At 44.7% G+C, this 23,979-nt stretch overlaps 1 protein-coding gene across 5 annotated transcripts in view; it reads left to right on the top strand.

Moving 5' to 3' along the window:
- farp2 (FERM, RhoGEF and pleckstrin domain protein 2) overlaps nt 1–23,979 on the top strand; it is a 188,895-nt gene that overhangs the window by 114,670 nt on the left and 50,246 nt on the right. For all 5 annotated transcript variants that reach the window (XR_013579581.1, XM_078563521.1, XM_078563524.1 and 2 more), the window contains exons 13-15: nt 14,855–15,039; nt 17,298–17,387; nt 17,793–17,926. Coding sequence is in view for 4 of the 5 variants with exons in the window: in XM_078563521.1 (XP_078419647.1) it covers nt 14,855–15,039; nt 17,298–17,387; nt 17,793–17,926 (409 nt within the window). In the remaining variant the exon portion in view is untranslated. The remainder of the gene's footprint in view (nt 1–14,854; nt 15,040–17,297; nt 17,388–17,792; nt 17,927–23,979) is intronic.

Here is a 23,979-nt window from a genome sequence, read left to right on the forward strand (position 1 = left end):
AATTTTGAATGGCTTTTATGTGGGTTTAGTCTTGCCTTTACAAATAATTCCACAAAGTGCAGGAGTTCAAATATACGTTAGAGCAAAACTGACAAAAGTGCTTCAGCTCATTGCTGTGGCTTTTTGCTTTTGTCTTTGTCAATGTGAAAATGGCAATATCTTGAGGGAGAAGAGTGCAAGTGTGTAGGGTTTTAAAGGTGCCCAGTAGTAGGATTTTGGATTCTCTGGGCCAGAAGAGGGGGATACTATACAATTTAAAAACTATCGCCCCTCTTTTTGTTTTTGTGGAAGGGAAGAGACACAGTAAAGTGAAATGTTTTAAATGATTGTTTAGATGTTATTGATCCATGTCTCAATCACGAATGGCTCCTATGCTTTCCCCAGAACGCAAGAGCCCATCTAGATGATGTATAGAAACATCCTAATTAGGCATTTTATTGTGATACAGTAATTAACCTATGATAAATTTGTGTTCAAGTAGTTTCACAATGAATTAGCCTCATGATTGGTGTAAATATAGTTCCATGTGTTTATCTGAATATCATGGAACTCTAAAAGGTATTACAAAAAAATGCTGAATTAAAGGATCAGAAAGTACCATTAGAGAGCATCTCTTTAATCTGCTACATGCCCCATTTTAAATTTATGCTTATCTGTATATAGCCTATTATACAACTACCACACAGGTACTCTCAAAAATCACTTCTTGCTTTTTTTCCCCCCTCGTTCCAATTTTCTTTTTGTCATAAGCATTTACTCCATGGTTCCAGGTCTCTGAGATCTCACCTGAGTGATCATTCTTCCTGTGTGAACTTGCACAGTGAATGCCTGCAGGCAATTTGACTTTGGAGTTGTCAGGCCACGATTGATCCATGGGAACGTTTTCCCAGCAGGAATCCCAACCTTTTCATCTACCCTGCCATGGATATACATTGCTGATGCGCCCAGAACTTCAACTAAGATAACACACACCCAAGAGAGCCTAGAATGTCACTGTAGTTGAATTTACTGATGGTCAGTAATTCATTGCCCTGTTCTATCAACATATAAACTCCTTAGAGCCATGTTTTGTCTTGAACAGGAATGCTTCTGAATGGTAGCATGTTACATTAATTTTGCTGAAGATGCACAGTTTACCACATTATTAATGTATCGATTACAGAAACATGGTTCATTCAGATTTCTAGGGTATATTTATAGCTGCCTGCTTGGTCTTTCTGTTGAGTGCCAATGGTAAACGCATGTTCAGTAAATCTGTAGTTAAGCAGACTGCACTGGACTGGACTCTCTGCACTTCAGTGTTGACTCTAGCTTTGCTCTCCTGTCAGGCTGGATGCTGGCTTCAGATTTGGACTGCAATTACACTAACTGCAGCATTGGTATGAAATTGCTGGGGCAACACATTAAAGGCATAGTCTGGAATTTATGGTTTTGAGACAATCTTTACAGTACAGATGGCTTGGATTTTTAAGAACATAACCAAGAATCTCAGGCCAGTATAGTGTTTTAAAACTCACTTCTAACAAAACCTTTGAAAGGACGCTGTTCTTTATTCTTTCATGGTATGTGGCTAGGCCAACATTTGTTGCCCCTTCCTAATTGCACTTGAGAAGGTGGTGGTGAGCCGCTTTCTTGAACAGCTGCAGTCCATCCTATGCAAGTGCACCCACAATGCCGTTAGGAAGGGAATTCCATGGTTTTGACCCCGCGACCGTGAAGAAACAACGATATAGTTCCAAGTCAGGATGGTATGTGACTTGGAGGGGAACTTGCAGGTGGTTAGTGTTTCCATGCATCTGCTGCCCTTGTTCTAGATGGTAGAGGTCATAGGTTTGGAAAGAGCCTTGGTGAGTTGCTGCAGTGCATCTTGTAGATGGGACACACTGCTGCCACTGTGCGTTGGTGGTGGAGGGAGTAAATGTTTAAGGTGGTGGATGGGGTACCAATTGAGCAAGCTGCTTTGTCCTGGATGCTGTGGAACTGCATTCATCCAGCAGGTGGAGAGTATTCCATCACACTCCTGACTTGTGCCTTATAGGTGGTGGGCAGGCTTTGGGGAGACAGGTGGTGAGTTACTCTCGGCAGAATCCACAGCTTTTGACCTTGTAACCACTGTATTTATATGGCTGATCCAGTTCAGTTTTTGGCCAATGGTAACCCCCAGGATGTTGATAGTGGAGCATTCAATGATGGTGATGCCATCGAATGTCATGGGGAGAAGGTTAGATTCTCTCTTGTTGGAAATTGCCTTGAAGAGAAGCTCTTTTATATTTGACTCTTCGTCAGCTGACTGCATGTATCTGAATGTGATGACACAGACAGTGGGGAAATTCACCATTGCATTAAAAATGTGAATAATTGGAAGCATTTTGCACTCAATGGATAATAGATTTGGATTGGGAATTATGCAGTAACTGCTGGAAAGTGGAAGTTGCATTTTTGGAGCTATAGAGAGTGGACATTGAAATTGACTGCCTGTTGGGTATGAAGTTACCTGATGTTGAGTGTGCTAATTTTCCTTTATGAAATTTGCACAATAAATTGGAAGAAAACAAAAGTTTTTTCTTAAATTAGAAACATGAACATGGAGGAGAAGGGAGACCAGGATAAGCAAAATGCATTTTGACCAATCTTTCCCATGAAGCAAACTGTCAAATACTTAGTTTAAAAATAAGGGATGTGCACTGAAGTGTTTGTGTCAAACGAATACACCCATTAACAAAATACTGCAGTAGCTGGAAATCCGAATCAAAAACCAGAAAGTATTGGAAGCACGTGGCAAACTTGTCAACACCTGCGATAAGTTTCTGTGACAGGTGTGCACTCTTCAGAACATCCATGAACCAAGGTTTACTCTAGCTGCTTTTCTTTTTCATATTCCTCCAATAACACAGCAGCTGAGTACTAGAAATTTTGGTATTGGCCTCACTTCCTGCAGAGGAACTACATGCATTTTGTTCCTACTGATTCAGCCTGTTGTGTGTGGTTGATTTGCTCCCTATCTTAAGATTGCCATTGCTTTACCCATTTTTGTCACCAGCAAGCTGTGAAAGGTGGTCCCTTGAAAGCATCAATCTGACCCCACTCAGTACAGTGGAACTGAAGGCCCTTCAGTTGGTGTTGAGCCCATAAGGTAGATGGCTAAAATGGCCACTGACATTTGATGTTGCTTTTCAAGCTATCATATGAAAGATGGTGTGTGCAATTCCTTGTTATCCCACCATGCTTTCAAACACACACAAGCTAACTATAGTTTGTTCTCTTGGCCTTCCTCCACATAGTAGAACGTTGCTGGCATCTGGGTAGCATGGGTTTCATTGGCTATTTATGTAACCCCAGCGACTTTCCATTTACCTACCTTGCACAAAGGCTGAATGCCAGTTGTTATGGCACGGCGAATGGTAAATGCCGAGCTATTCAAATCCCAGAGGGAAACTTGAAACAACTGTCAATTTGTGTAGTATGAGAAGCAGTTCTGAAATCAGGAAATGACATCCCTGACTACTTGTGATGATTTTATAGTAAAGTAAACATTTATTAAAAGAAAGAAAAAACAAATAAGGGCACCATTACACTTAATACATGAATGGCTTCACACAGTAAACAGTACTTTAAAACTGTTCCACAAATCTTAACTACCCTCAGAGCTAACCTCCCCCTTTTCTGCTCAACTATCCTTATAGATTTTAGAATCTATAGAAATCCAGTAATTACCGCACAGTGCTCTTTCCTTGGGGTATTCTCTGAGGCTGGCAGCAACTGTTTCTTTCCGTTTGGCCTTGTTCGCACTGTCTTCTGAGAGTTCTGACCAGCTAACCTGTCTTCTGGGAGATCTAAGCAGCTACCCCCTCACATAGGCTTCAGTGTTTCCTTAAATGCATTCCTTCCCTCTGATCTCTCTATTGCCTCAACTAGTCTCTTCAGAAATGCTTTCTGCCCAGAATTGATTAGACGATTCATTACTTTAGCTCTTAGACTTGTAATAACAAATTTGCCCCATCTTTACCTCACTTTCTGACACCTTTTTACAACCTGCATATATCTCCTTTTGAACTAAGACAACTCATTTCAAACTATTCCTGTCATTGCTTTATGTAAAACTCTGACTAAAGTTCCTCTTGGTCCATTGACATATCAAAACCACTGTTGGCTTTAGACCCTTGCAGTCAATCTAGCTCTTAATTTAATGACCATATCTACAGCCCCAACAGCCTGACTTCCAGTACATAAAATATGCCAGGGTTACTACCGGAAGGAAAATATTACAATTTCTTGTTTTCTTGACAGTATCTTGGCAAACCTCCTGTGTCACAAACTAGTCTCACACTTGATATTAATTATAAGCACACTTCTTGCAGTTGATTGGCAAATATGAAACTTAACCCATCAGACAAATCAAAGTGTCAAAGAGTGACATTTCATTATGTTCTGCTGCTGACCTTGAACTTGCCTGCTACCTACATCCATCTTGACCAGTTTTCCCATGCAAAAGCATACAACAACCTTTGCAGTGGTGTCCAGTCCATACTCATAATCTCTACCTTGTCAGCCTTCTGCTGTTTTGCTGGCAGTTAGAGCTGGCCCAGATTGTCTTTATTCCTAATGGTTTCAAATGATGTTTCTATAATGTGTAAAAGAAGCACGATCCTCCTTCACATGATTAAATGGGCTGCAAAGAGACTATTCCATTCAGTGCCTCTGTTGGGGTTTAGCTGCAGGTGTTATTAAGATGTGTTTGCTTAGGAGCCCAGTGCCATTTTGCTTGATATGAATTTGTACATAAACTAATATTGTGCAGTTCCTTGCACATCTCTTTCTAATTCTCTGAGAGAGATTAGAGGACCTATGCTGCCCACTGAGGGAATTTACAATCTTGCTCTCATGGATGAACCTGTTGGGGATGGTTACATTTTATTAGAAGCTCCTTGGCTGTTCCACTGGCTTGCAAAGTTTAGATCCTCCAGTAAGTTCTGCCTCCTACCAGCTTTGATCATCCAACCCCACAGAATTGACCAGCAAGGGACCAAGAAGATGGAGATGGATGGTGGATTTATTTTTCTTGGTTTGCCACATGAACTAGGGCAAACACTTGCATGTGCATATATGCATGTGTGTGCTTGCACACCCACACAGACTTGTAATTGACATTTGTACTGTACACCTAATTTAAGAAATGTTACTTTATTATTGTGAAACTTTAAAAGAAACTATTCGTCCTTCCAAACAAATTTGAGACTGGATTACTAATGACCTGAAGATTCTGAAATGAAAGTTCCTGAGATCACTTGTGAGTAGCCATCTTCCTGAATCTTCCAGAGTCTCTGGGTAAGAAATTGGGCTTGTTAGCGCCTGTCTTTTGGGCAGTGTGAGTGCCCTTAGAGCTCAAATGGCAACTGTGTTATGCAAGTGCACTTTTGCGGTGAAATGCGCTGGACACCATATTGGAGCAGGAAGACCATGATGTTTGTGCAGTGCAGATTTGATGTCAGCAGTGCCATTTTGGAGCTCAACCCCCTCTCATAAACAGGCACAGCTGAACACACATTCAGCAGCAGGAAGGACCTCCCACAGTGCTATTTAAAGGGATGAACATCTACTTTTACAGGTTAGTTCCTGGTTGATTCCTTCTGCCTGTTTCTATGATTCCACAAGAACTTCCTGCTTTCTAGTTTCAAGTTCCAAAAGCCTATAGGGAGTGGTGTGGCAAGTTCTAAAGATTTGTTGCTGACTTCAAGGTTTCTGTACAAACCAGTTAGTTACTCCCAGACATGGATCCACTAGTAGACATTCCTGCTGGAATACAGCATGTCTGGAAGAATAAACAGATAGCACAATAGGACATGAAGTGAGGAGGGGGAATGGGAGAAGGGCTCTAAGCAGGAGGCCATATCTCACCCAGTGTGTTCAGGAAGCAATTCTCCTAGTTGAACCTCAGCGAGCAAGTGTTTTAGATACCTGTATTTCAGCAAAGATGTCCACTGAAATCCACCATTTTCTGCAGCCACAGCTGCAATCTCAGTGTAGGGAAAGGATGGCTGTGAAGGTGACCATGGTGATGAATTTCTATGCATCAGGCTCCTTCCAAGCTGGAGCTAGAGATATTTGCAACATCTCAACAGTTGCCATCCACTATTGTGTAAAGGATGCCACTGTGATTCTCTATTCAGAGAGTAACCTACATTCTGTTCTCTTTTACCAGAGGCAAGCAGGCAGAACAAGCACCTCGCTTTGCTTGGAATGCAGGCTTCCCCATGGTGAAAGCTGCCGCTAATTGCACACACATCGCTTTATGGACACTGAATGTCAACTCTGCCCTGTACTGGAGTCAAAAGGGATTCCACTCCCTTGATGTCCAGCTGGTGTGTGACATAGTGCATGAAGCAAGTCAATGCCAGGTAGCAGTCATGATGCCTTTGTTCTGTGGCAGTCCACTGTGCCAGCTGCAGTAGAGCCATGACAGCAAACCAAAGGGTGGCAATGAGCAACAAGGGCTATTCACTGATGACATGACTGACTCCAGTGTGTAGCCTGTGTAGTATGCATGAAATGGAAGCCTTTCTGTCACAAGATCTGAGCAAGACCATTGGTCTCATGCTTCTGCTGCTTGGACCTCTGGGCAAGCTCTGCAGAACTTGACAGCATGTGTCAAGATTCATAGTGGTCTGTTGCATGCTACATAACCTTGCTTTTGTGAGGGTACAACCTTTATCACAGTTGTACATTGAGCAGCTGAGGAGCAGAAGCATGAAGAAGGATGGAGGCAACCTAGATAATCCCTTCAGTCCGGGCTGTTTGTGGAGAACTCATAGGAGTGTGATACATGTAATCACACCTTCAGTTTCCCATTTTCCAGCAGTCCTACATCTTACCTTCCTCACCATCACATTGTCCGCTTGGCCACAATGGAAATAAAAGCCAACATGAAATAAGCATTCTAAATCAAATTTATAAATCAGCTTATGCCACATTACATACGGAAGTCAACTAAGCGTTCCCTTAGTGCCGGTTTTTCAGGTGCCCCTGCCTGTCCTATTGCTCCTACGCATTACTACCCCAGTGGCTGCAGCATAGCAGTTGGAAGCCTGCTGACTTTTACTGGGAGAGACTGTGAATGTCCTTGAAGATCAACCTCGAGCACCTCTGGCCCAGGAATCTGGGTGAGGATGACACCCTCACGAGATGGGTGGCGACAAGGGTCATTCCACTGTCATCCAGCTGGATGGGACTGCTCTTACTGAGTTCCATTCTTATCTATTTAATCATAACCATAGTATCACTTGCAATGGCTTCTCTTCCTGCTCCTGCACCAATTGCCCCTGGTGTCCCCACAAGGATCTATCCTTGGCCCCTCAGTGACATTTCCGAAAGCACAGCATTAGTTTTCACTTATAAGCAGATGACACCCAGTTTTACCTCACCAGTACCTCTCTCAACTCCTCCACTGTTGCTAAATTATTAGTACTGTATGAGCAGGAATTTCTCACAATTAAACAATGGAAAGACTGAAGCCATTGCCTTCAGTCCACCCTCCAAACTTTGTTCCCTAGCTGCTGTCTCCATCTCTTTCCCTGGCGCCAACCTGAGAACAAACCAGACTCTTTGCAACCTTGTTGTCATATTAGATCATGGATTGAGATTCTGACCGTGTACTCGTTCTTAAAATTTTCAGCCTTGTTTTTAAATCCCTCTGTGGCCTCGCCCCTCCCGATCTCTGTAATCTCCTCCAGCCCCACAACCCTCAAATATATCTGCTCATCTCATTTTGACTGCTTGAGCATTTCAAATTTTAATCATCACATCATTGTTGGCTGCGTCTTCAGCTGCCCAATCCCTGAACTCTGAAATTCATATGAATACAAATTTTTGTTGGATGCCACTACATGCTGTTTTCAATTTTGTCAACATAGTTTTCCAACTGTCTTTTTCATTGCTTTTCTTTCACTGTTTCTGGAAGTTTCTCCTTTCTTCTGTATGTTTCCAATGCCTCTTTGTGGTCCTCAAACCATCCAAACCTGTGAGACCTGTGCCCTAGAAGGACAAGGGCAGCAGGTGCATGGGAACACCACCACCTACAAGTTCCTCTCCAAGTCACACACCATCCTGACTTGGAATTATATTGCCATTCCTTGTTGCTGGGTCAAAATCCTGGACCCCCTTCCTAACAGGAGTGTGGATGTACCTACGCCACATGGACTGCAGTGGTTCAAGAAGGCAGCACACCACCACCACCTCGAGGGCAATTGGGAAGGGACAATAAATGCTGACATAGCTAGCAATGCCCACATCTTGTGAAAGAATAAAAAAAAAATGTCCCTTCACTGGTGTACTCACTATGTATTTCTAATCAGAAGGTCTTGGTTACACTGGAAGGCAGTAGTGTGTACTGAGGTGGGAGAAACAGCATACATGGGTCTCTAAAATTGAGTGAGAACATGGGAGAGAGCTGCACCTTGGAGGAAGCAAGAGTAGATGTTGGGAGGGAAGATGGTAGGACGAGTGGTTGAAGGGGTGGGCTTGAGAATGGGCCTGGGAGCATTCCGATATTGCATTTAGGACGATTTAGGGTACATTTGGGCTTTTGGGTCTCATTCTACAGGGAAAGGAGGGGCACAGTGAGTGGATATGACCTAGACATGTACGTTGGGGTTTGAGGCCAGGGAATGCTAAGGGGGGAGGGAGCAGGTACCTTGGAGTGTTGGGGGAGGGAGTTTGTGTGTTCAGAGGCTTGTGTTTGGACTGCTTTCTTGTCCTAATTCATTTTGTTTAAACACAAGAGTACCTGGTCATCAGTTGTCACAACAGCATAATCAGGTCTTTGGAATTCATGTTACATGATCCACCATGAGTATTCTGGTACTTCACACATGCATATGTATGAGAGTCTTTATTGAGCTCTCAATTCACTGTGAGAACTCAAGTCAAAGTACACCACACTCCACAATGGTTTACTCAAATTATACCAATTCGACCTTTGATCCCTACATTTCGTGCATACCACCACTCAATCACAATACATGAGAGTCACACAAAAGTGACACCAAGAATAATAAACATGGAGCCATGAAAATGCACTAACCCCATCTCAATCTTTCCTTATCATTCTTACCATGGCTATACGATCCACTTAATCTCTTCCAATCATTTCATTACTATAAACACAGTGATCAGACCTACATCTCCCTTACCATCAAGACATGGATGAATGACCTCACATTCCTTCAATTCCTCTACCTTGCCTTAGGCCTGCTTCACAGTGCATTTCAGTTCAGCAGAAAGCTGTTTCAACTCATTGTATGCTGATTTCGCAAACAGTCCAAGACTTTGAGATACATCAAGACTGTGAACCCACATTTGCAAAGCTTGGTTGGAGAATAAGAGGAATCAGGAAGTTTGGAATTTGGGTGATCGAATGGGGTCATTGGTGTCTGGGTGGGTTGGTGACGCTGAGGAGGGTTATAATCACAGCAAGGGGTGGTTGGCTGCAGGGTGGGACCAATATGGTTGAGATGTGGAGCAGTAGGGATTGGGAGCACTGAAAGGTGGGGACACTGGAAAGGACAAAGCAGGAGATGCATGTTGGGAAATGCTATTATGTGAAGCTGGAAATGGTCCATAATGCAAGCTTGACTCGTGAGCCTAGATCTTGGAATGGACTATAAACATTGGCCTGGAGAATAATGGAGGTATGGTTGAGGTTAGTGGAGTTGTAAATGCAGGTGGGAAACCTGAGCATTGAGCAGAGGCATGAGGTACGGCAGAGAAGACACAAGCGGATTGGCCACAAGATGTTTTAAATGTGACAAGGGGAGTTCATATAATTTAAGTCTGATCACCAGATCTTTTGGGAGTAGCAGGGTGGGCATACCTAATTTTGTGGGAGTGAAATTTAACCTATTAAAATTCATGCAATCTATTGAAAATTGTTTTGCATGTGTTTCCCAGCAAAGATTTCCATGTTGAAATATTCACATTTGCCTTTTACATTGCCCTGTCAAGCCAGTAGGTGCCACTCTATTAAGAGTTTGAGGGGGTTAAATTCCATAGCCCCCAAAATGGGTGCGGGGATTGTGATGTAGGATTACCCATGCCCGTCACTTCTGATGCAGGGAGCACATCAGCTTTGTGTTGGCTGCTAACTAACATGATTATATGTACAGCCAGCACTAAACCATGCTGTTGAGTGGCTGCACATCTCAGCAGGGTGCCAAAATTGAGAGAGGCTGGCACCAGTTAAAGCTAGCCTGTGCTACTAAAAGGGATGTGTATTGTGGCTGGAGCAGGTCTTGGAAGATGTTCTATAACTGATGCTGACCTGGAAAAGAAAAGGTGGGAATGAGCTCCCAACATTTTCTGAGGCAGCAATGGAGGCTTAGTTGAGGAGGCGCAAAGAAGGAGAGGAATGCTGTACAGTATCTGCAGAGGACCATGAGGTCCTCCAAACTCTCAGAGGGCAATGGGAGCGGATAGCTGGGAAGATCAATGCCAGTAATCAAGCCCGAGGACCTGGGTGCATTGCTGCAAGAGGTTTATTGGCCTTGTGAGTAGCTGAGGTCAGTGAATGTATCTTCAAATGCTGTATCCCACCAACTGCACCATCAGCCTCTCTCACTACTCAACTCACCACACCCCTACCAACAATATCTAACAAATAGGACTTAGATCTAACATTCGTTGCTTTATCTCACCCTCACATACTGAGCACTGCTGCAAACTCTCCTACCCACATCTCATGGCTTGCACATACTGTCAGCTACTCAAACTTGACAGCCACATTATCCAAACAGGTTGCAATACACTCACTGACGCTCTTCCCTCCCTTACAGGACAAGGTGCCGCACAACCAGAGACAGCAGGTGCTAACCAACAGGGAACAGGCGTGACTGCATGTCCTCACCCCCCCATGGAAAAGACAGTGCTTGCCACCATTGGAGTGACTCACACCCCATTTCCTCTTTGTGCCAAAATTTCTTCTGATTTACAAGTTTCTGATGATGTAAGCACACGTCTGTCTTGTCCACCCGTACCTCCCCTTCTCTCACCACAGCACTATTGTTACATCCTTTTCCTTTCAGATACCCAAGAACTGCAACCTGACAAGTCAGTGGTGGAAGAACAAGAAGATGATGTAGAAACGCTGCCACTTGATTAATGTTGGAGACTGACACAATGCATAATTTAGAGGATAGATTTGAGGTGGGATAGGCAAGAGTGGGCTGCAACTAGGGCAGGGGACAAGGATAGCAAAGGTGACAGCTCCCTGGAGGGTGAGGTCACACACATGTTGTACTACAGGGGAGTCATAGAGGTCTACAACGCAGAAAAAGGCCCTTCGGTCCATCGAGCCTGTGCAGGTCAAACAAGTACCTAACTATTCTAATCCCATTTTCCAGCATTAGGCCCATAGCCTTGTATGCCAAGGCATTGCAAGTGCACATCCAAATACTTCTTAAATGGAATGAGTGTTTCTGCCTCTACCACCCTTTCAGACAGAGAGTTCCAGATTCCCACCAGCCTCTGGGTGAAAAAATTCTTCCTCACATCCCCTCTAAACCTCCTGCCCCTTACCTTAAATCTATGCCCCCTGGTTATTGATCCCTCCACCAAGGGGAAAAGTTCCTTCCTGTCTACCCTATCCATGCCCCTCATAATTATATACATGTCGGGAATTGGGGTTGCCCTTATTGGTATTGCAGTTAGGTGAGTGCTTCATGGATAGCCTGGTGTGAAAGGGGCTGGCAGGGTTGCCTCCTCTTTTCTTCTTCTTTCTCCTCCTTTCTTCTTCCTCTTCCTGTTCCTCACCATATAGCTGGTGGCAAGGGCTCTGCCCATATGTTTGGGTGTTGTGCAGCATGCAGCACACCACCATGAACCTTGACACCCACTCTGCCAAGTACTGCAGGGCTCCTCCAGAGTGGCCTGGCCAGTGAAGGCTTTGTTTCAGCACACCAGTGCTCTGCTCTGTCACCTTTTGTGTGGCAAAGTTTACAGGGCTTTCATTGTATGCATGTTGCACATGTGTGCATGGGTTATGTGCTGGAGTCATCAGCCCTGCAGTCAGTGGATAGCCCTAGCTGCCCAGTGGCCACCCTTTGATTTGCCTTTTGGCTCAAATGTAGCTGGCACAACAGACAGCCACAAAATGAAGGGCATCATGACTGCTGCCAGGATAACGGACATTGGTCTGCATGATATGTTGCCTGTGACCACACACCAGCTGGACATGGTGGAAGTGGAATCTCTTTCAGTTGCAGTAAAGGGTAGAGTTTGTACGTGGCCCCCACAAAATGATATGCATGCAATCAATGGCACCCTACACCAGGGTAAAGCCTGTAATCCTTGCAAAGTATGCTTCACTCTGACAGGAGCGAATGAAATGTAGTTAGCTCTCTCTGAACAGAAAGAGCCTCAGTGACCTTCCTTACACAACAGTTTGCCAAACAAGGAGACGTTGCAAACATCTGCTCCAGTGTGGAAGGAGCCAGACAAATAAGTTCATTGCAATGGCAGTGCCACAGACACTGGCAATGCCATCTTTGCCCTGCACTGAGGCTTCATTTGTGGCTGGAGCAGGTGGCATATTTCAGCAAGGATACCCTTGCTGAAACACAGACCTCTTGCACACAGTTCCTCACTAAGTTTTAAGTAAGAGAATTGCTCCCCGAACACTGGACAGATATGACCTCCTGCTGAGAATCCTTCTCCCCATCCACTTCCTCCCCCTTTCAGCAGCTGTACTGCTTAGTGTCAGCTCCGCTCTTTCTTCAACTACGCTTTATTCCATGGAGAAAGCCCACTTGTGCACCTATGTCAGAGAAAGCTGGTTCCTGCAGAAGCCTTGAAGTCAGGGCCAAATCCTTCAGCTTATGCCACATCACTCCCTGTAGACTTTAACAACTTTAACAAACACTAGAAAACACCAAACACTAGTACTTGCAGCAACAACCTATGGAAATCAATCAGCAACTAAACTGAAAGTAGTTGGTAATCCCTTTGAATAATGCTGGTGGGGTGCACTCCCTGCTGCTGAGTATGTGTTCAGCTTTGCAAGCATGAGAGAGGGCAGTAATTGCCTCTTGAACCAACAAGTGGCAATGTTGGTGTCGAATCAGTGTTTCGTGCTGACTGGCATCACGACCTGTCTACTCTGTGTAATTCCGGCAGACATTCATTGCTTGTACTAATGCACTCACCTTTATGGTGTCAGGCATGATTCACACCTGAAGTGCTCACGCCATTTTGGACCCCCTAAGGTCACTTGTAGGGCATAAAAAGATGCATTACACCCAAATTTTGCATCATTAATATTAATGTCATGATTTGCCATTCATGCTCTCTGTCACATTACCACATGGTGTTATATTATCTTTTCACTGAATCTTTTCACTACAAATTACTGAAAATTCTAATGTTGAAAATACTTTTGTCCTTTTTGCTAACTGAAACTTACTATGTTTTAAAGAGTGTCAAAAATTATCTTCGCAATAACAGTAAATTTATTAATTTACTTATATTTGTGATTTTTTGATATCTTCATTGTAGTTTATACTTGAAAGTTTCAGATTCTTCCACAACCCTGAGCTTGTACTTGTTATTCTTGTACTTTTTTAGTTGAAGGCAAACCTTGCAGTCAGAGCATGTGCAATGTTCATAGTTCCCAGGAAGCATCAGTAGCCAAATTATAGAATATCCCCTGTCTCTATTTAAAACTCTGTAAAGAAAATTTAAAGGGAAAATTTCAGAAGCTTTATTCAGGTAAAGTTTATATTGAGTTTTTAAAAAAAATAGTGGCTGTGTATGTGATAAAAGAAATATATTTATTGTAGCTTTTACTTTTTGTTTTATAAACTTAAAGCATATTAAACTGAGAGGGATTATCTAATATATTCATTTTTATCAATTTTCCTATTGCAAGTTAAATTTAGAAGCAAACAAAAAGCCTTTAATTATCTCCCCTATGTTGACTTAAACTAAACTGTTTAATGACTGAAACCTTTTAGAGAGAGAGAGACAGTTTCACACAACATGAGGGCACCAGAGACTGGTAAGAGAGAGAGACCTTATTGTAGCACCGTGAGACTCTGCATGCTCGACATGTGGTTTCTTTGGGATCTGATGAATTCACAAGTGTTACGTGTGGACGTCACTCAAAGAGTGAAGATTGTTGGATAGGTGACGTATCTTCATCCTTGACTGGAACTGCCATAGGAAAAACCAACGTAGCAGAGGATCGCAGATATCGATGCACTGGGCAGGGTACAGAAAGAGCAACAAGTACAACCCCAGGGAAGAAGCGGTAGCCTCAGCTTTACAGCCTTAGAAGGAAGAGCTACAGTGGCTATGGTTAGTTGGGGCTGTCCCAGATTATGACTTCAGAATACATCATTAAAACAGGCGAGGGGGACAACAATAGAAATTAGTGGCATGAATTTAGAACAAATAAAATGATTGTAACAATCTACCAGGCAGGGTAGTAGAGGCAAAACATTGGAACTGTTCAAAAACAGTTGGATCTGGATAGGAGAATGGGTACTGGAGCAAAATGATGGGGAAAACAGCCTTTTCGCAGCAATTACTTGATGTGCCTGAGAATGCCCTCCTTGGTAGAAGTGGCAATCCATGAGCTTTCCAAAAGTCCAGAGATGGCTGCTGCAGATCCCTATAGTATCCTGAAGTTAAATTTTCATGTAAATTAGTCATCCAGGAAAATCCTCACGCTCCAAAGTTTGACCAAAGCACTTTCCTATTTTACAAACTGATAGTTTTCACACCCCATCCTCCCCACTCAGATTTGTTTGTGTTACGGAGATGTCTCTTGGATTATATTTTTTGTATTTGTGCTTTTCATCTGTTTCAGGTAGTTTAGTCGATAGCCTGCAGCTGTCTCCTCTTACTACAAGAAGTCCTTTGAATGTGCTGCTTCCTGGATCCCAGATGTCTAATCAAAATTTGCCCCCTCAGTCTCTGTCGCCACTGCAGAGCCCAATCCTCAGCGATGCAGGGAGCACCAGGGTGGATGATGAAGAAGAAGACCGACGGAAGGTGTGGAATTGGATTATTCTTTGAAGGGTGTTAGTGATTCAGGACTTTGTTATATATTATTGCTTTTCTCAGCAAAAACTCTGCTCCAGGCAAAATTCCAAGCAGCTTAAGCAAAGACCTTTGGCCAACTGTTAGGTGTCTCAACATAAAGTTTTGAAAATAACTTATGTAAAATGTAACACGGCACAGTATGGAAACTAAAAATAAACCCCCTCTCCCGCCCCACCCCCCCCACCCCCCCGCCCACCCTCATCCCTGCTGCCTGTAGCCATCATGTAACTGGTGTGCCAAGTTTGATACTATCACTGACGCTGTTTCTCCCACTGATACTACTGCTTTGTACTGGGCGTTAATTCGCAACACTCTTGCATTTGAGTCAGAGGCTAATGGGCAGAATATGAGTACCAAACCTAGGCAGACGCTCTTGTGCGTCTTTGATTGAGGCATTAAACCGAGGCCCCATTTGCTCCTTCACATGGATGTAAAAGATCCAATGGCACTATTTCAAAGAAGAGCAGGGGAGTTATTCCTGATGGCCAACATTTGTACCTCGATCAACATCACTAAACTGGATTGTGTGGGCATTATCACGTTGCTGTTTGTGGGATCTTGCTGTGCACAAACTGGCTGCTGTGTTTCCTACATTACAACAGTAAGTACACACCAAATGGGTATAATTGGTTGCAAAATGCTTTGGGGTGTCCTGAAGCCGTGGAAGTGGTTATAGAAATGGAAGTCTTTTTCTTTCGTTCCATCTTTCCTAACTCCATACAGAAGAAAACTGTTCCTTTTTGTTCTTTCTCTCTTTTCCTGATATCTCACTAAAGGGGCCATTCTCCATATGAATGCCAGCCTGAACCATCCCCATCTGACATCCATGTGTACACTGTCCCAACAGCAACTGGCTACTACCTTGTTTTCTCCTCCCAACCCCAAGGAGATAGATACCACCTGTGAGGCACTGACCACAGCCTGGCATAAGTCAACAAACCCAGCACATACCAGGCATCGAGTCAGAAACCACATTCTCTTTGGTTCAGCATCATACCAAGGAACAATGTTTTTATATGAGCATAAGAAATAGGATTTTTATAGATTTTTAGATTTGTTTAAAAAATATAAACATTTTAAAATTATTTGTTTCTAATGGGACCCCTGAACTCCTTGGAGCCCTGGTTGATTCTGAAGCTCAGCGCCCCCAATTCTTGCTGGTCCCTGTGATCCTGTCTCTCTATGCTCCTTGCCATTTCCAGGCTTCCCATTGTAAAGATACACACACAGTCAGACGATTGGGTGTTTTGATGCGATGAGGTGCTTTTGGAAGGAAGGGATAAGCAAAACCATACACCGCCCTCTGTAAAAAGAATGTAGATGGGGTTAAGATACAGATTAACCAGGATCTAATTGAATAGTGGAATAGGTTCAAGGGCTCAGTGGTGCATTTCTGTTCCTATGTTTTTATTTTGTTCATTCGTGGGATATTGGCGTCACTGGCCAGGCCATCATTTATCGATCATCCCTAGTTTCCCTCAAGAAAAGGTGGTGGTGAGCTGCCTTCTTGAACTGCTGCAGTCCATGTGATGTAGGTACATCCACATTGCTGTTAGGGAGGGAGTTCCTGGATTTTAACCTAGCAACAGTGAAAGAATGGCGATATATTTCTAAATCAAGATGGTGTGTGGCTTGGAGGTGAACTTGCAGGTGGTGGTGTTCACATGCACCTGCTGCTGCACTTGTCCTTCTAGGTAGTAGAAGTCATGAGTTTGGAAGGTGCTGTTGATGGAGCCTTGGTGAGTTGCTGCAGTGCATCTTGTATATGGTACACACGGCTGTCACTTTGTGTCGGTGGTGGAGAGGGTGAGTGTTTGTGGATGGGGTGTCAATCAAGTGGGCTGCTTTGTCCTGGGTGATGTTGAGCTTCTTGAGTGTTGTTGGAGCTGTACTCATCCAGGTGAGTGTCAAATATGGATGCTTTCTTTAGAAATGATAGAGGACAAGAGAGAATAAACTCGGGTCTGAATTTCCCGTGGTCCCTATGTTTTGATAAAACGACGAGGTGGCAGTACTTCCACTAGGTTGTTCCTGCACCCACTCCTGCTTCCAAAGGATTTTGAGTGGTTTAAAATATTGTCTAGCCCAATTTGAGCCTATTTCTGTGATGATTTGAAGACTGGCTATGATTTTTGTGGGATTTCCCAGTTGGTTTGAAGATGATTTCCTGCAATGATGGTTTAATGTTTGCTGTTTTTTTTTAACAGCGTTACCCAGCTGACAAGGCTTACTTCATTGCAAAGGAAATCCTGACCACAGAGAGGACCTATCTGAAGGATTTGGAAGTCATCACTGTGGTAAGGAGATTCTATCCTGTCTACTTCAGTTTGGAAATCTTTTTAAGTGCTTTTCTACTTGTTTTTGGTGCTTTGTCAGTGTATTGTTTGCTCTGCTCCGTGAGTAACACTTTCAACCCTGAGTCAGAAGGTTGTGGATTCGAGTTCCTCTTCAGATACTGAGCGCACAATCCAGGATGACAGTCTAGAGTGAGTGCTGCACTGTTTGAGGTGCTGTCTTTTGGATGAGATCTTAAACCAAGGTCCCTTCTGCCTTTGGATGTGAAAGATATGGGGAGTTTGCCAGTGAATTCCTGGTCAATATTTAACCCTCAACCAACATCATTACCAAAACAGACACTTTGGTTGGTATGCTCTGAGGTATGAATGGCATTATATTAATATGGATTTTTCTTTCTCTCCTAGTGGTTCCGTAGTGCTGTTATCAAAGAGAACGCAATGCCAGATGGACTTATGACTTTATTGTTTTCCAACATTGACCCTATTTATGAGTTTCATCGTGGATTCCTGAAAGAGATTGAACAGAGGCTAGCTGTCTGGTGAGTTCCTTTGCCTTTATTGCTTTGTTGGCAGGATTCATCCTGCAGTTCTGTTGAAGAGTCATACGGACTCGAAACGTTAACTGTGTTCCTCTCCGCAAATGCTGTCAGACCTGCTGAGTTTTTCCAGGTGTTTTTGTTTTTGTTTTTGTTTCATCCTGCAGTAGACATGTCTCTGAGTGTTTGAGGGTCATATTTCAGTGCTACCCAATAACTACATCACAGAACATCCAGGATTGTGCCATGTATAACAACTTCAGCACTTATCTGTTGAGAAATGTCCTGGAGTATTTCAATTCTAACATTGCACATGGACTCATTTTGTGCCTTTGTACACAACACTTTTATTTGAGAAATAAATATTTTTAATGAACCTATTTGTTTCTATTTATTTAGGAAATGTCTTTGGGAAGCCTCCATAAACTTAACTGATGTTTTTATAAAGATACTATGTTACAGCAGTACCAAACAAAGCATATTACCGGCATGTTAGAATGGTCAGAATTATAGTCCAGTTGCAGAGAGGCACGATTTCACTCCAGTAGAGATAAACAGTGTGGTGATATCACTGACATCCCAATCATCTTAAAGTGACTATGTCCTTTTGATTCTCTCCCTTGACTGTATGCGGGGGAAGGCAGTGGCGTAGTGGTATTGTCACTGGACTAGTAATCCAGAAACCCAGGGTAATGATCTGGGGACCCGGGTTTGGTGGAATTTGAATTCAATCAACAAAATCTGGAATTAAAAGCCTAATGATGACCATGAAACCACAGTCGATTGTTGTAAAAACCCATCTGATTCGCTAATGTCCTTTAGGGAAGGAAATCTGCTGTCCTTACCTGATCTGGTCTACATCCTGCAGTAGACATGTCTCTGAGTGTTTGATCCACAGATCCACACCCATGTGGTTGACTCTTAAATGCCCTAGCAAGCCATTCAGTTGTAATAAACCGCTAAAAAGTCCACAAGGAATGAAACACAGGACTATTTTGCATGGCAAACAGCATAAGCAGAAAACAATAGAGAGAGCTAAGCAATTCCACAACCAACGGATCAGATCTAAGCTCTGCAGTCCTGCCACATCCAGTCATGAATGGTGGTGGACAATTAAACAACTCACAAATGTCCCCATCCTCAGTGATGGGGGAGCCCAGCACATCAATGCAAAAGATAAGGCTGAAGGATCTTCAGCCAGAAGTGCTGAGTGGGCGATTCACCTCTGCCTCTTCCGGATTTCCCCAGCATCACAGATGCCAGCCTTCGATCCACTCTACGTGATATCAAGAAATGGCTGAAGGCGCTGGATACTGCAAAGGCTTTGGGCCCTGACAACATTCCGGCAGTGGTACTGAAGACTTGTGCTCCAGAACTTGCTGCGTCCCTAGCCAAGCTGTTCCAGTACAGCTACAACACTGCCATCTGCCTGACAATGTGGATAATTGCCCAGGTATGTCCTGTACACAAAAGGCAGGACAAATCCAAGACAGCCAATGACCACCTCATCAGTCTACTCTTTGGAAGGGGGTCATTAACAGTGCTATCAAGCAGCACTTGCTTAGCAATAACCTGCTCACTGACACTCAGTTTGGATTCTGCCAGGGTCATTCAGCTCCTGACTTCATTACAGCCTTTGTTCAGACCTGGCCAAAAGAGCTGAACTCCCGAGGTGAGGTGAGAGTGACTGCCCTTAACATCAAGGCAGCATTTGACTGAGTGTGGCATCAAGAAGCCCTAGCAAAACTGGAGTCAATGGGAATCAGGGGGAAATCTCTCCCGGGTTGGAATCATACCTAGCACAAAGGAAGATGGTTGTGGCTGTTGGGGGTCAATCATCTCAGTTCCAGGACATCACTGCAGAAGTTCCTCAGGGTAGTGTCCTAGGCCCAACCGTCTACAGCTGCTTCATCAATGACCTTCCTTCCATCATAAGTTCAGAAGTGGGGATGTTCGCTGATGTTTGCACAATGTTCAGCACCATTTGCAACTTCTCAGATACTGAAGCAGTCCATGTCCAAATGCAGCAAGACCTGGACAATATTCAGGCTTGGGTTGACAAGTGTCTAGTAACATTTGTGCCGCACAAGTGCCAGACAATGTCCATCTCCAACAAGAGAGAATCTAACCATCACACCTGGACATTCAATGGCATTATCGTTGCTGAATCCCCCACTAACAACATCTTGGGGGTTACAGTTAACCAGAAACTGAACTGGACTAGCTATACAAATACTGTGGCTACAAGAGCAGATTAGAGGCTGGGAATTCTGCCGGGAGTAACTCACCTCCTGACTCTTCAAAGCTTGTCCACCATCTACAAGGCACAAGTCAGGAGTGTGATGGAATACTCTCCACTTTCCTGGATGAGTGCAGCTCCAACAACTCTCAAGAAGCTTGACACCATCCAGGACAAAGCAGCCCGCTTGATTGGCACCCCTTTCACAAACATTCACTCCCCCCACCACCTACACAGTGGCAGCAGTATGTAACATCTACAAGATGCACTGCAGGAATTCACCAAGGCTCCTTAGACAGCACCCTGCAAACCCATGACTGCTACCTTCTAGAAGGACAAGGGCAGCAGACCCTTGGGAACACTACCACCTGCAAGTTTCCCTCCAAGCCACACACCATCCTGACTTGGAAATATTTCGCTATTCCCTCACTGTCGCTGGGTGAAAATCTTGGAACTCCCTCCCTAACAGCACTGTGGGTATACCTACATCACGTGGACTGCAGCGGCTCAAGAAGGCAGTTCACCACCACCTTTTTAAGGGCAATTAGGGATGGGCAATAAATGCTGGCCCAGCCAGCGAAGCCCACATCCCATGAATGAATAAATAAAAAAAACTTTTGAATACCCTTTTGAAGAATGAAGAGAATCAAAGAGTTTTTTTATCTCCTGGGAGAGAGTTTTTACTGTATTTGGGGGAATTACTCTATGAGTTGAAGTGCTAACCAGAAGATTTAACACAGGTCTAGCTATAGTCTGCAAGGGAAGGTTACATCCAGCGTTCACTGTGTCCTTTCTTGAGAAGAGACCCAAATCCAGGAGCTGCAACTCTTCTGAAGAGTTTTAAAGATAAAAGAACTTATATTTATATAGCGTTTTTCACGAGCACTGGACATCTCAAAGCGGTTTATAGCCTGAAGTACTTTTTGACGTGTAGTCACAATTGTAATGTAGAAAATGTGACAGCTAATTTGCGCTCAGCGAACTCCTACAAAAAGCAAGAGATAATGACCAGATAATCTGTTGTTTATAATGTTTATTGAGGGACACTGGGGATAACTCCCCTGCTCTTCAAAATAGTGACATGGGATCTTTTACATCCACTTGAGCAGGCAGAAGGGACCTCAGCTTAACGTCTCATCCAAAAAACAGCAACTGTGACAGTGCAGTGCACTGTCAGCACTGCACTCAAGTGGCAGCGTTGAGTTTTTTGTGCTCAAGCCCTTAGTAGAGGAGCTGTATTCTCTAGGAGAATGTTTAATACAGAAAGCACTACAGAATTTCAGAGAGTTATTCCAGGATTTGTGGCAGTTTGTCTTGGAGGATCTAATTCAGGAGTTGCAACATTTTCTAAAGAGTCAGTGTTTAATGACAGATCAAATCTGGGAGATGAGAGACTTGTTAGTTTTATTTCAGGAACAAGCGAAACCAATTATCAGCAATAAGCTCTGTATAATAATAACCTAGTCAATGGCTTCAGAAAGTTTAAATCCTGTCTGATAATATAGACTTCAAGGAGGTAATCTATCGAATGGACTGTGATAAAAAGAAACTACAACTGATGGAAATCTGAAACAAAAACCACAAATGAAATACTGAAAAGACACAGTGGGCCAGCCAGTGTCTATAAAGAGAAAGGCAGGTTAATGTTTGAGTAGAATCATTCTTCAAGATTGTTGAAAAATTTCAAAGCAATGGCACTTCAAGATAAACCTGGATATGAATGAGAAACTGGCTGGAAGGCAGCAATAACTACCTGTTAGGGGAGTGAACCAGGAGAAGTAGTACTGAATTGGGCATCTCAAAGTTCGATGTTCGGACATAATTTTCATTAACCTGGACCTTGCTATGCTCATAGATGCAGAACTTAGGTTAAGGTGGACGATAGGATCACAGATAGGTGTTTGATAAAATTTGTAAATGAAATGAGTGACAGATGGAATTGAATTCAGATGTGAGTGAATGGTGTGTGTGTGTCTGTGTGTGAGAGAGAGCGCGTGGTGTGTGAGAGAGAGCGCGTGGTGTGTGTGAGAGAGCGCGTGGTGTGTGTGAGAGAGCGCGTGGTGTGTGTGAGAGAGCGCGTGGTGTGTGTGAGAGAGCGCGTGGTGTGTGTGAGAGAGCGCGTGGTGTGTGTGAGAGAGCGCGTGGTGTGTGTGAGAGAGCGCGTGGTGTGTGTGAGAGAGCGCGTGGTGTGTGAGAGAGCGCGTGGTGTGTGACAGAGCGCGTGGTGTGTGTGAGAGCGCGTGGTGTGTGAGAGAGAGCGCGTGGTGTATGTGAGAGAGCGCGTGGTGTGTGTGAGAGAGCGCGTGGTGTGTGTGAGAGAGCGCGTGGTGTGTGTGAGAGAGCGCGTGGTGTGTGTGAGAGAGCGCGTGGTGTGTGTGAGAGAGCGCGTGGTGTGTGAGAGAGAGCGCGTGGTGTGTGTGAGAGCGCGTGGTGTGTGTGAGAGAGCGCGTGGTGTATGTGAGAGAGCGCGTGGTGTGTGTGAGAGAGCGCGTGGTGTGTGTGAGAGAGCGCGTGGTGTGTGTGAGAGCGCGCGTGGTGTGTGTGAGAGAGCGCGTGGTGTGTGTGAGAGAGCGCGTGGTGTGTGTGAGAGAGCGGGTGGTGTGTGTGAGAGAGCGGGTGGTGTGTGTGAGAGAGCGGGTGGTGTGTGTGAGAGAGCGGGTGGTGTGTGTGAGAGAGCGGGTGGTGTGTGTGAGAGAGCGGGTGGTGTGTGTGAGAGAGCGGGTGGTGCGTGTGAGCGCGGGTGGTGCGTGTGAGAGAGCGGGTGGTGCGTGTGAGAGAGCGGGTGGTGCGTGTGAGAGAGCGGGTGGTGCGTGTGAGAGAGCGGGTGGTGCGTGTGAGAGAGCGGGTGGTGCGTGTGAGAGAGCGGGTGGTGCGTGTGAGAGCGAGCGGGTGGTGCGTGTGAGAGCGAGCGGGTGGTGCGTGTGAGAGAGCGAGCGCGTGGTGCGTGAGAGAGCGAGCGCGTGGTGCGTGAGAGAGCGAGCGCGTGGTGCGTGAGAGAGCGAGCGCGTGGTGCGTGAGAGAGCGAGCGCGTGGTGCGTGAGAGAGCGAGCGCGCGTGGTGCGCGAGAGAGCGAGAGCGCGTGGTGCGCGAGAGAGCGAGCGCGTGGTGTGCGTGAGAGAGCGAGCGCCCGGTGTGCGTGCGGGAGCGAGCGCCCGGTGTGCGTGCGGGAGCGAGCGCCCGGTGTGCGTGCGAGATAGAATGTATGAGTGTGTGTGTGCCTGTGTGAGAAGCACCAAATATTTGAAGAAAGAATGGGCACCATACATGCTCTGTGAATGATGCAGAAATAAAGTTAAGTTTGTGGGGGGTGTTTGGGATTTAACATGTCAATGTACTGATTAAAATCTCCAAAAAGAGAAATCAACACTTGAAATAATCTGCCAAAATGAGTCTATTGGATGGGGCTGTCATGGGATCTGTTACAGTTATGAGGTTTATAAGATTGTTTTGGTTTAGGACTGTGGGCGGGATCTTGCACCCTCCCTTGGGCAATTTTGGTGGCAGGAGGGTATTTAATCATGGGGGAGGATGGTGGGGGGACCCTGCCACCTTCCTGTCTCTACCCCAATCAAGTTGGTGGTGGGAAGGCCCGTGGACATGACCTGGCACCAATTGAGGCCATTAGTGGGCAATTAATGCCTTAAGGCCGCATTCCACCGCTGCTGGTATTAACCCAACAACAGGTGGGGAGCTCGCCATGTAGGGAGCACAACAAGCAAACCCGGACGAGGTTGCCTGTGGGCTCCCAGGGGGTCCCTTGTTCAAAGGCACTCAGTATCTAATCAAGGGACCCAGGACCGGGAAAGAGGGGGGCTCA

Source organism: Cetorhinus maximus, chromosome 19 (genome assembly GCF_964194155.1).
Source record: "Cetorhinus maximus chromosome 19, sCetMax3.hap1.1, whole genome shotgun sequence".
NCBI classification, from domain to species: Eukaryota; Metazoa; Chordata; class Chondrichthyes; order Lamniformes; family Cetorhinidae; genus Cetorhinus; species Cetorhinus maximus.